The sequence below is a fragment of the Falco biarmicus genome, chromosome 16 (assembly GCF_023638135.1).
Source record: "Falco biarmicus isolate bFalBia1 chromosome 16, bFalBia1.pri, whole genome shotgun sequence".
Taxonomy (NCBI): domain Eukaryota; kingdom Metazoa; phylum Chordata; class Aves; order Falconiformes; family Falconidae; genus Falco; species Falco biarmicus.
The window spans coordinates 888,262-901,037 of NC_079303.1; the positions used below are offsets into that span (position 1 = coordinate 888,262).

General features: G+C 50.0%; 1 protein-coding gene across 6 annotated transcripts in view; it reads right to left on the reverse strand.

Annotated features, from left to right (window-relative positions):
• Positions 1-12,776, reverse strand: part of PPP1R12B (protein phosphatase 1 regulatory subunit 12B) — a 128,462-nt gene that overhangs the window by 15,364 nt on the left and 100,322 nt on the right. For all 6 annotated transcript variants that reach the window (XM_056361297.1, XM_056361298.1, XM_056361296.1 and 3 more), the window contains 2 exons: positions 1,341-1,357; positions 700-844 (listed from right to left, as the gene is read on the reverse strand). In XM_056361297.1, the coding sequence (XP_056217272.1) occupies positions 700-844; positions 1,341-1,357 (162 nt within the window). The remainder of the gene's footprint in view (positions 1-699; positions 845-1,340; positions 1,358-12,776) is intronic.

Here is a 12,776-nt window from a genome sequence, read left to right on the forward strand (position 1 = left end):
GTGCTTTTAGTTTGAAGAGGATGAGAAGGAAGGGCAATTTCAGGCCACTCCAAAATGATTTTTTCCCCTTCAATTCCTTCAAACCAGTGGAATTGCCACCCCTGTCAGAGGACAAAGTGGGCACACCGCCTGTCTCTTCTGGCCAGACATGTTCATGAAGAGGGGGCTGCCGCTTACTGTGCAAGGCTTTTCAGCATCAGTTGTTTCAGAATTAAGGTCATCTTAACCTGTTTACTTTTCATACGGTCTTTGCATTGACACTAGCTGTGCACGGCAGTCTGTATCGCTGTCTTTCAAGGATTATGTTGAAAGTTTCAGAGATTATAGAAAAAATCACTCTGGAAGGTTATAGCAGCAAAAATAATTCTGTGGGAATATGCATGCTTGAGCCATGCCGGCATACTCAACAGTATCTTCTCTTACTCCTTTCAAATCCCTCCCAGCATTTCTCCAGCCTGACTCCTCAATCCCCTCCCTCGATGTCTGACTTGGCACCTTGTCCTTTAACCCCTTGTCATTTTTCAACCCTCTGAAGGGCTGGTGCATTTGAAAGAGGCTGGTGTGACTTCCCAAAGCAATGGAAACAGAGAAAATGGAAACAAACTTTTTTTTCCCCAAGGACTCTCGGTGCAGGTTTTTGCAGCAATGGGCAGCTTCTAAGGTGCATGCAGTGACAATAATACATATAAAAAATCCTACTTTTTTATAGTCCCTGTTACTCTCCTCTTCTGCTCTGCTGCTGAGGGCGGCTAACCGGTTCTCCCTCCGGGTGTAGGCACTGGAGCGGCTGGAGGCACGATCGCTGTAGGAGTCACTGGTGGCAGGGTTCGTAGCTGCTTCCAACCTAAAACACGATGAAGATGGAGCGCCGTGGAGCCGCTGTTCCTTTGGGCCAGCCGCTATGAGCCCGACCGGCCGGGACTCGGGCTTGGCAGACCCGGTGGAGCACAGGCGCTGGGGGGGCTGCAGGCACCCCCCACCCCGCAGCAGGGCATCGCTGCTGACGGCCAGGCAGCCACCACCGACTTAACTGGGAAAAAATCCAGTGGGTATCAGCCCAACCCCCAAACGGGCAGTAATCTCCCATGGAGCTCTCGTCTTCACAGTAGGAATGGGCTCCATTTCCCATAGGGCACAGAGGGCTTTTTTCTCTGCAGAGCAGCTGTTAAATAATCTGGGGAGCAAAGGATAACAGCAAACTGGCCCAGCAGTTGAGCTAAAGTAAGAACCAAAAGGCCGGTACCAGATTCGGCTTATGCTGTTGATTTGAAGCACAGAGAATCCCCAAAGCCGTACCAAAACATTCTGACAATAAATACTCCAAAAAATAAAATTCTTACCTGGAAAGTCTTTCATGCTGAAGGAAAAGAAAAGAAAGAAAAGGTGAATTAATAATGGGGAGAATTAAAGGTTCAATTTGACAACTGCAGAGCCACCACACAGCGGCAATTTCCTACCTCTGATACCAGCACCTAGCTCCCACCAAAGCTATCCGCACTGCTCCCCATGCCCGCACCAGGAATCACCAATCCCTGCCGGAACCTTTTCAATTGCTTCAGCTTCTCTGAAGCATTTCAAGATTTCTGTTCTTTTGCTAACCTAAAACCCACTGGACCTTGTCCTTCAAATCCTAGTTTCCAGAATTGAAATCCATTCCTTTGAACCAAAAGTAATCTATTGTTTCCTTTTTAAATCAAATTATTCTTCCTGCCTTTGATCACTGCCCTATACATAATGTGGGGGAGCAGGATTAATGGACCATGACACGCAGAGCTTGCTGAGCATTCTTTGGGAACTCACAAACTTGTTTCCATGGGCAAGTACCTGCCCCAGGAAGAAAAGCTTCACTGTGGCCAGGGGATGGACAACAAGCGCTGCACAAGGCAGGGAGAGGACCTGCACACCAGCCAAAAGGCCAGAGGCGCTGGCTGATGCGCGCGGTAGGTTGTTCTTTTCCCATCCCCATCCCCACATCCCCATCCCCATCCCCACATCCCCATCCCCACATCCCCATCTCCATCCCCATCCCCATCCCCACATCCCCATCCCCATCTCCATCCCCATCCCCACATCCCCATCCCCATCTCCATCTCCATCCCCATCCCCATCCCCACATCCCCATCCCCACATCCCCATCCCCATCTCCATCTCCACATCCCCATCCCCATCCCCACATCCCCATCCCCATCCCCACATCCCCATCCCCATCCCCACATCCCCATCCCCATATCCCCATCCCCATCTCCACATCCCCATCCCCATCCCCACATCCCCATCCTCATCTCCATCTCTACATCCCCATCCCCGCCGTGCCATCCTCAGCGCTGCCTTTGCTGTAGCTGCTGCCATGTATAAACCATATATGGTCTGGGCCAACGAATGCACAAGAGGAGGTTGCAGAACAGTTTTCCTTGGCGTTGGAATATCCTACAGGGGCCGGCTGTGGTGAACCACTGTTTCTAGGAAAGTTTACTGGATTTGGACAGCTCTTTCCTACAGCTGCAGAAATCAAATGGTAATGGCAGAGGTGTCCTGGGGGACACACCGCACTGATCTGCCACCTCCTCCGCGAGGTTCCTCGTCATCTGGCAGACATTTACTCAAACTCAAGGTGCAGCTGAAATCTTTTTCAGTCCCTTGATCTGGAAATTGAGCCCAATATTCCCCTGCTAGTTTTATTAGCAGCATCATTTCTCTGAGTGAGCACAAACCATCTGCAGGCGCTACCAGTTATTTCCCCAGATCCTTTTTAATCAGTGCAAGAGTCAACACAAGGACATCACAGAGACGAGGGGTCAGGCTTTTATTGACCAGACATGCTTGTGCCGGAGTTTGCGCTGCCTAGATACACCACTAAACCTAGTGCTAAAACACCTTGCTGGGCAGCAGATTTGCTGCCTGTCTGGCACCCCAGTGTTTGAAGACTTCAGACCTCCTGCTCCTGCCTGGCACCCAGATGATGCCTCTGACTATCAGGCAGGTATCTGGGAGCACACACCGTGGGCAGCTGAGTTAAGTCACCCCATTACATGGAGAAGTTACATGGAGAAGAAGAGGCAAGTCCCAGAGCAAGCTGGACCTGCGCCCAGGCTGCCAGCAATGCTGCCCTCTGCTAGCCAGGACGCAGGGACCTGGCTACCTGTTACATACACCTAGTTATTGAGATTTTAATTCATCCTGCCCCAATGCAACCCTCATCATGACTCGAGACAGGAGCCTCCCCAAGGAATCTGCAGTCCCCGCTTGCTCTGCAACACAGCCCTCCGACATGAGACACAGTGATCTGGCCAGTACAAAAGAAATTAACTGAAGAAACCTGGCACATCTGAAGCCTTGTGGATGGACAACACGTTCAGCTGAAGGTGCTAAATGCAAAGCTCAAAAGGATGAGCAAACCCTGCTATTAATTAGCATGTTCTCTCCAGAGCTGTGCCTGCAGGGCCACCCTCAGCCGGGCTCTTGGGGCAGGGCTGGGTGCCAGCCCATCACCAAAGCTCCAGGAGTCCGTCCCGGTGCTGGCATGGGTTCTGAGCCATGGCAGCGGGCCCAGCCCCATCTTATTTTATTTGCTCTAACCCTCTCTCCATGCACCAAAGGCTTCCTTTGCATGGTACAGCTGAGAAACCACCCAAGGGAGACACAGATGGCTCTCCGCCACAGCTAAGCCCCGCCGTGCTTCCACAAGTGATGCTGGCTGCTCCCTGGGAAGCTTCTCATGAGGCCAAACACCCGGCAGCCGCCTGCTGTTGTCACAGGGACACCTGCCTGCTTGCCCGAACGGCCGTGGCTTCGGCCACTCTGTACAAAGCCCCACACCAGTAAGTTGGGAGCAGTTTCCATAGGGCTGGCCTCTGCCGTGGGGCTATCGGAAAGATTGCCCGTTTTCGGCTGCAAACACACCGGCTGATGTCTCCACGGTCCTTTGTTAGCAGAGCTTCGACATTTGCCTTTTACAACCCTCAGCTGCCTGACAGCTCCCTTTTCATTCTGGCCCAGTGACCCACCCTCGCTGTTGAGTGGGAGAGGGGAATTAGGAAGTGATTAACAAGCCTCTTGTTGAAAGTTATTTGTGCACTTTATGCTAATCCCCTTCAGTGACGACTTTTCTGACAAACGGCTAGTCAAGTAATCCACTTAATATCAAGCCTGCATTTATTTCAGCCAGCACACCTGCTATCGTATTTGAAGAGCGCCGAGAAAGTCCACGCACGGCTGGGCAAGGCAACGTGGAAACCAAGGGACAAAACCTGGGCCAGTCCCCAAGCCAGCCTGAGTGCGGGCGGCAAGAGGGAAAAAACATGTTTTGCCTTTTTCCTCCTAATAACTTCCCTAGGCAGGGAATTTCGGTGATTTGATGCATCTTTGGTGAAAGAGCAGGGGCGCGCTTCTGCAAAGGGAGGGAGCGGTTAGAAAGGAATCACTTTAAACACAGCTGCTGGGAACAGCAAAGGGGAAAACCCCCAGGTTTATTGTACCTAAAACTTGCCTGTGACGGATACAGAGATGAATTAGTCGGACTGCAGTCACCTCTGTGTCTGATGAGAAGTACTAGAGGGGACGGGAGGACCTGCCCCATCGCTGCTGCTGGCAGCGTTAGAGCAGAGCAGCCCCGCAGCCACCTGCGGCTGCCCCAGCACGCAGCACCAGCGACGCTTCTCCAGCCCAAATCCAGGTATTTCCCAGTACTTGCTGGTCTCCTGTGACTTTCTCTCCCTTTAGGCTCATGTAAAGCACACCTCTGCCCTAAAACAACCCCACTGTCCTGCAGAAATGGGACGGAACCACAGGAAATCTTTGTTTGCAGCTACTGGGAAAGCCGGTGTCTTTCCCTCACCCTTCAATTTTCGGGTGCTCTCTCCATGTTGTTTCAGTGAAACGTGGTATCTTTCAGACAAAGATTATTAAGTTTGAGAAGAACTGGAAAAAAGCTGAGGTCTGGGAAGCAGAGTCTGAACAAGATGTTACGGCAGCTGTTGGAAGTGTCCCTGCCATAAGGAAAGTTGCAGAACAGTTTTCATCAGTAGATCCTTCTTCCATGTGCTGCTACCTTTGGGGAAAGAGGGGAAATTTATTTATTTTGGTTTTAATCAGTTTTTGGCTCAATATATTCCTGTGTTTTGCACAAAGGCCAGTGTTTGTGTTGATATTTCAAGGACCAGCTTATTCAGGTGGTTTTTTGTGTTTCTTTAAGTAATGATGGAGGGAGAAAAAACATTCTAAATGAAAAAAAAAAAGTTCCACTCTGCACCTTTGAAAAAAGGCTCCAACTAAAAGAGGTGACAGTTCTTACCACAAAGGGAGGCTCTGAAGCCCGAGGAAGCAAGTTAAAGAAAATGATGACTAAAATCTCGTCCTGCTGGGAGGTGGTTGGGCGGCGCAGGAGGTACCCGAGGGGGGAAGCGTGAGCCCTACACGTGAACACCGGACAAGGTGCTTAACCGAGACATCCCTGCTACCTGCTCAGAGGCATTTTCAGAGGCCACTAGGACATGCAGAGATACATTTTCAGTAGAAAGCAGCTTCTTTGTGGCTCAGTTCTGCTCTTCGTTTGGCCATAGCACCCTTGGAAGCCCTCGCCACGCTTCCAGCTGCACCTGCACTGTCAGCTCAGCAGCCACCTCTTCCCTCCTGGAAACAGAAGTTGGGGGTAAAAGGAAGGAAACAAAAGCCAAGGCACCAAACGTGCACTTCACTAAGGTGGTGCAGGAAAGGGCTTTCCCTTCCTGATTTGCTCTTGTGTGAACGCCGTGCGATCTGTTAAGGTTAAAAAAGGGGATGCTCAGAAACTGCTGTATCAACTGTAGGAAGGCATTGGGGTTTTTTTTTCCTTTCTTCCCCTGGCAAATTTGGAACAGCACTATCAGTTTTGCCCAGACTCCTTCATTTCCATTGGGATCCAAAATTTGACTAGAAACATTAACAGCCAGGGAAGCATCGGGTTGTAAAATTATCCTTCCTGCGATCTAAACAGGGTCATATCGCTGCAGGGTTTGGGGCAGGGGGAGGAGGTCCCCAGGGAAAAGTGAGGCACTGGAGGTGGCTGTCCTGATTCAGAAACCAGCACGGCAGCCAGCACCGAGCCCAGACCCCAGCACTGCTGCTGCAGAGCGCTGAGACACCCAAGGGGATGGCTGTGAAAGGGAAACTTCAAAGAACGGAGTGCACGCAGGTGTGCTCGCAAGTTTCTGGTGATCCTTAGCTCTTGGACCTCTCACCAGAGAGATCACATCACCGCTCCTCCCGTCCATCCCACGGTGGGCAGCACACTTGGGTAGTGCTGAGGGTGGTGGAGGGCAGCAAAGGGGTTCACCAGTTTCCCCAGCCCTCCCAGACAGGGTCAGAGACTATGCAGCCCGGGTGGGCTGGCAAAACACAGGACATCTGAGACGGGACCTGAGAAAAAGCACAAAGAGCATCATACCGGGCTGCTCCTCCCTGCACAAACCCTTTCTCCCAAGCCCCCCGATCCTCCCCGTGCTGACACGGGTCAAGCCCCGGGAGAGGCACGGCTGGGCACTGGTCAGGCTGTGCTTGCCCGGTGTGCCGGGATGCCGCACAGCGCTGGGAATGCCACACCGTTTTGGTTTTAGAAATGTGCTCAGCCTGCGGAGGGCAGAAGCCTTCCCCGAAAAACACAGAAACTTTTACAGCTGTTGCGAGTTCAGTAAAGTATAATTAAAACCAAATTCCTCGCGGAAGGTTTAGATAAAATGCAGCCCTGAAACGCAGCACCAAAAGGGGGATTGGCCACCGCTCTTGCCAAGTCAGAAACTGGCCTAATTGCTTCCAATTGTGTTCTTCTGCAGCTGAGATCTGACCCAGCAGAGGCAGAAAAAGTCTACTATTTACATTTTTAAAAAAAGAAAAAAAAAAAAGAAAAGAAAAAGAAAAGAAGAAAAAAATAGATGCTTTGGGAACACTTTATACTACTTTATCTCCAGCAGGCCAACCTCAAGAAAATGTGCGCTATTTTAAGATAGTCCTCAAGGAATTTATTTTGGTGTGTTTTGTCTCAGAGATCCTGATCAACACTTAGGATTAAATAACCACCATTTAACCAGATCCTGGAGCACAGCTCCAGCCCTGCCTTCCTCCCTTTGCTTAAGCAAGAAGGGAAGTTTAAGGACCCTCTTGAATTTTATTCTTGTGCTAGCAAATATCCTCCTGGTGAGTCCTGTTTGTTTTAGAAATTAAACACAAAATAAAGCCAGCTGCTTTTGGGGTCAGTTCTTTCCCTCTTATATGCAAAAGCCACCATGCTCCTGCCGTTGCGTGGCTCTGCTGCTCCTACACGACAAAGGTTTCTGCATTTGGCTGGGCTGATGCACGGCAGCTGTACAAAGGACAACCTCGCTGGTGTTGCTGCAGGAACGAGTCCCCCTGGAGCCGGCACAGCAAGAGCTGAGCTGGAAGGAGGACAGCCTGTGAGCAAGGCTGCCTGGCACACCTCGGACCCATCCCCACCAGCCAGCACAGACTGGCGCTCCCCTCAAGCCACATTTGTCTTTCAGATATGGTTGGGGTCAAGTTTGGTTTTCTAGTGGTTGCAGAATAATTAGGTCTGGCTGAACTCTGCTTTTGATAGTTATTTTGAGGTCATTGCCTCCCTCGGAAAGCTGCTCTGCTGACCTGAGCACTGTGGTTTGCTACAGCATCCCGTTAGCTACAGCTGACGTGATGAATAGCGCTGCCTTCCAACTCAAGTTTGCATTTGTGCAAATGCAAGGATTACAAAATCCCATTGATATGATTAATAATCCAGTGCAGCCAAACCACCTCCATATAACCTCCATCTCCCAAAAGCCTGATGCAAAATATGTTTTCGCAACTATAAATCAATAAACTTTGCTTAATAAAAACTGCTGTTACTGAAGCATAGTATTAAAAGGTTCTTCAAGATGGAAGAGTGGCTTTGGCAGCTGGCTGCAACAGATCACATCGTTTTCAGTACAGCTCGCATGTATTTCATCAGAAACAAACGCATATGGCTGTGGTGGACTGACGACGGCGTCTCCTGCCATCCCAAACGTCCTGCAGTTGCACACCGGTCCGCACGGCTGCCAGCCCGTGCCTCAGTTCCCCGTGCCTCTCCCGGTGCCTGCCGGCTTTGCAGCAGCTGTAGTTTATTACCACTGTCTGCCGGGGATAAAGCTCGCCATGGAAAACGTCAGGCTGGATTGCATTTTAATTTAGTGAAGGCCACAATTCAGAAAGCCGGGTTTGCTGCTTTTTTTTTTTTTATTTTATTTCTTTTCTAAGGGCTCAGATTTTATTGGTGAAAAATTTAATTTTGCAAAGCAACGCGATCTTAGACAAAACTCTCCAGACAGGACGAAATAAAAGCCAAACGGCCAAGTGACACAAGCAGAGATGATATCTGCTCATAAATTCCTTCAATATGAGAATGCCACAGGTCTGCAGGCAACGACACCCTCCTTGCCCCTGCGAACGCCCTAGCAGGACATTTTCAGGTGTTATCATCAGGTATTTCAACACCTACTTGGCCACTAGCCAGGATCCAGGCTGCCTAAAGCCAACTGGCCAACTCTGCGGTGTGAGTTGCACCCCAAAACCTGGCAAACACCTCGTGCACCCACACAGCATCCCCACGACCGCGGGCAGCATCTGCAGGGCACGGTGGGTCAGGTACGCTGACCTGCCCACAGCGCACGGAGCACCCTGTGCTGCTAGTGGTGAGAGAGCTTGTACCACCGCTCTCCCTGCCCTCATCTGTTTCAGTCTAAAAAAGCTCCGGATCAGCTGCAGTGATCCGAACCTGGAGCTACTCTCACCGATGGCAAACCAGCAGCCCCCCCAACCCAGCCGCCCCCCATCAGCTCCCCAAGGCCCAGGTGCCGCAGCCGCGGTGCACGGGCACCGCTGGCATGGGTGGCAGTGCCAGCACGTGGTGCCTGCCCAGCGCGGGGTGGGTTCCCCGAGGGAATGGATGGGCCGAGCTTTGCCTCTCTTCTAGCCCTGTTTTCTACGGCTTTGTGTACATTTTGTGTAAACCAGAACTATCATGGCCTCCAGTAAAGGCTGGCTCCCCGTCCAGCAGCCTGGTTTGCTGCCTACAGCTTCCACCCGTCGCTTCCCGCGGTCGCTCGCTCCCATCCCACAGCACCTCCCCGTCTCAGCTGCGCCAGCATCCTGGGTTTGTGGCTGTACCATGAGCTGACCCAAATTAAAGATCCTCTTCCTCCTTCTCCCCTCACCCCTTTCACAGCCTAGGCTGACTCCCTGGTCTGGCGAAACCTCAGGTTCCCCTCCACCCCCCTGCCCCGCTACAGGCAACAGTTCCACACGTGAGCTATCACAAGCGATTGCTCTCTGGCTGCTTCACCAGTTGCTTCAAAGGCGCCCATCACTGACCACACAGTAGAGGGTCAAAATGGGAGTTTTAAACAGGCTGCAGTGTTACAAAATCACCCGTGACCACTCAGATCCTTTAATGGTTACCAGACTCCCTGCTACGGCTTTGGCTTAGATCAATTTGCTCTGTTCCTCGGCAGGGAGGAGAGCTGAAGAAGAAAGTTCAGCCGCAGGGACACAAGCCACTCGCTCCATGGGTCACAGCGTGGGCTCTGACCCATTTTATTTATACATCCAGATGCAGGCAGCGACAGGAGCATCGCCTGGCTACTGAGTCACAGCAGGGAACATCTAACGGGTGGTGCCCTAAGAACAACCAGAAGTTTCCGAAACGCTTCCAGATATGGACATTTACAGAGGAAAACTAAAAAAAAAACCAACCACCAGAGAACAAACAGAGCCCAAGAAGGATTTCATACTGATACCCATCTAAAAAACATGACGCCTGAGAAATAGCCAGTGAGAAACAAATCAGGGTGCTAAAGAACACAGGCTAAGGTTAATTGCCTTAAAGTTCAAGTTTCATTATCCCACATTTTTCGTTGGCTAATGGGAGAGGAGGCAATCATTCCTGCAAATACTGCGTAACTAGTCAGCAATCCTGAAATTAAATAGAAAATGTCATGAGACAACTTATTTGACCCCATTTCGATTTATGCAGCGTCATTTTTATCACAAGTAGAACAAGTCCAAGCCACCAAACAGAAACCCAGGAAAACAAAGTTTCCTGGAGAAATGTGTTCGGAACGCTCTTCAACACATTTGCAGCAGCAGCACAGCAAGCCCAGTGATTCATACAGGTCTGCTTCGCGTGAGAATAAACCTGTCACCGGGAACGTCTGAAACGGGATTAAACCTGTTGTGAAAACACTCACGGAGTGGAGGCCGACCACCAGGCACACTGATACGCAAACCTCTCCGAAGGCTTGATCTGATCAGGTGTTTCTACCGACCCCTCAGGACTCCTGGGCATCTCTCCCTGGTTAAAAGCAGCCTGGCTTGGTCACCTTCCCAGACCTCTAAGATTCTACACCGTTATTTAGGTATCATACCCAACCCACGCTGCTTTTACTTGCATGCCAATCACTTGCAGCTCAGACAGCTAATATTCTTGTGCATTAGATTTTTTTCCCCTTTAAGATTTGCTTTCGATTCTGGGCGTACATGCCCACATCCAGAACTGCACCCAGATTTGCTGCCATGGTAATCACTGCTTAGAGCAACCGCGGCCTCGACATGGAAGCTCGCTAACAGAGATGGCAATTTGGAAACCATTGCTTTTTATGCTCAAGTATTACTACCAAGTGATTCGGTGAAAACATATGGCCCATAAAAGGTGATGCTCCTGCATCCCACTTGGCACAGCTCCTTCAGACACTCCAATAAAAGGCAGAATAAAATCCATCAGTATAGACCACCGAGTATACTTAAAACTTTATCGCCGAGTCCTTCGTGACAGAAATTCAGCTGGAATGCTCAAGTAATAAGCACTGAAGGTGGCTTAATGAGGGAGCGACCTAACATCAGAGGGGAAAAGCCTTGTAGTGAAACCACGAATATGGCCAGAACAACAAGAATTACGTAGAGTCTCTTGAGGAGCGAGTAACAACCACCAGGAGACAGCAGCCAGAGGGTTGCAGCCACTACTGAGTGAGCAGCAGACACGCATGCTGATGAGGGCTTTAAGTTTTGATGGTCTGTTTTACAGCAAAAAATACTGGATGACAAGACAAAGAGGGAGCAGTCTGTAAAAGAAAGGACAGCTGGTTGACAAATAGGTGGGAAACAGCTGAAAAGCTGCAATTACACTGTGCAGTAAAGTGGGAGTGTGCGTCCTCAGCTTTCATTTGCCTGCCGAACCGGTATCCCGTGGAGAAACACGAGGGTTATGAAGTACCACAATGAACAGATGGATGAGCCTAAACACAAACTACAGGGTATTTCCTATGAAAAAACAACTGGCCCAGCATAAATAGGAAAAAGAAAAGAAAAACAAAAAGAGAACAAAAAAAAAGAAAAAAAGAAAAAGAAAAATATTTCAGTCCTTGCTTTCAAGGTTCCATACCACGGGTTGCCTATTACACCCTTGGTGTAATTCACAGTTGACTCTGAATATTTTTTTGAGGAAGAGAAAACTCAAGCTACAGTATGGTGCAAAACTTGTGAACTTGTGATGAAAAAGTACCCACCGCCGCAAAAATGGAAGCCTTTGCCAAATAACGGGATGATCTGAATTGATTGCAAAGGGATTTGAGCTTCCAAATTCTAACAACATCCTCATTAAAGTAATTGGAAAGGTGGAGCTAGCAATGCTTACCCTGGCTGATTTAACAGGATTTACTTGGCTATTTCTATATTGGTGACTATAATTCTGGGCTGTCCATGTGAATACATGAAATTCAGTATTATAGCTTGCAGAGGTTCAGGGGCCCTGACACCACCAACACCCTGCTGGCACCAGCATCTCCTGCACCTGCCTTTCGCTCCCGCGCCCTGCTCACGGCCGCTGCTTTTCTTACGACTTGTATGAGCTCACTGCAAAGTGCTCACCCTTCTCAGCTGTGCATTTGGGGAGATCCCACCAATTAAAGGTGGAAAACCCCAGATGCAGTATTATCATGACACCTAAGGAAGAGCATTACAAGCAGCCGTACAAGTGCAGCAGGGAATGCCACAGGAAAATGCTTTGCAAATGACATTTTAATGCAGCTGTTTGGCACCAATACCTTAATAAGTAAAACCTTCTTTGCTTTGTCTGGTTCTCCAAGAGGTTTTTTTCCATGCCTGTACCATGTGTGAGGTTCCCTGCCTGCTCACGTGTTTTTGCACCTCTGCTCAGCTGGGAACGTTTAGAGTCCGCAGGTCTGCTGGTCTCAATCTGGACGGGATGGGAAGATAAAAGCCTCCAAGATCTCACATTTCTACCTGGTTTATTAAGGCCAGTGGCACCCTGCGGCAAGGGCTGCTGTTATGCAGGCGTGGGGGAATATGCCCACAGGACAAATCCATGGAAAACCGCACTCCGTTATCACTATTGCTCGCGGCAGTTATGTTGTCTTGCAGAGTTAACTCAGATACTCTGTTTTAGCCTGAAGTAAATCCTTCCCTAATTAGCCTTTTAAGGGATAACCCAGATAGCGCCAGGGCCGTTTCCTATACGGACTCATGAGCTGGTGCTGCTGCACTCCCCGTCCAGCTTCTCCCACATGGATGCACTGGAGCCACAGCTGGTGTTCCCATTGCTACTGCAAGGACCACCAAAATTTCTGTGCGCACTTGTGTGCTTTCACCAACATCCCACTGCCACAAGAAGCTGAGGGCAGCTCCTCGCCAGGCCCCCCCATTCCCACCCGGCACCCTTCTCTACCCACCTGAGAGCTCCCACCACCTCCTCCAGCACCCAT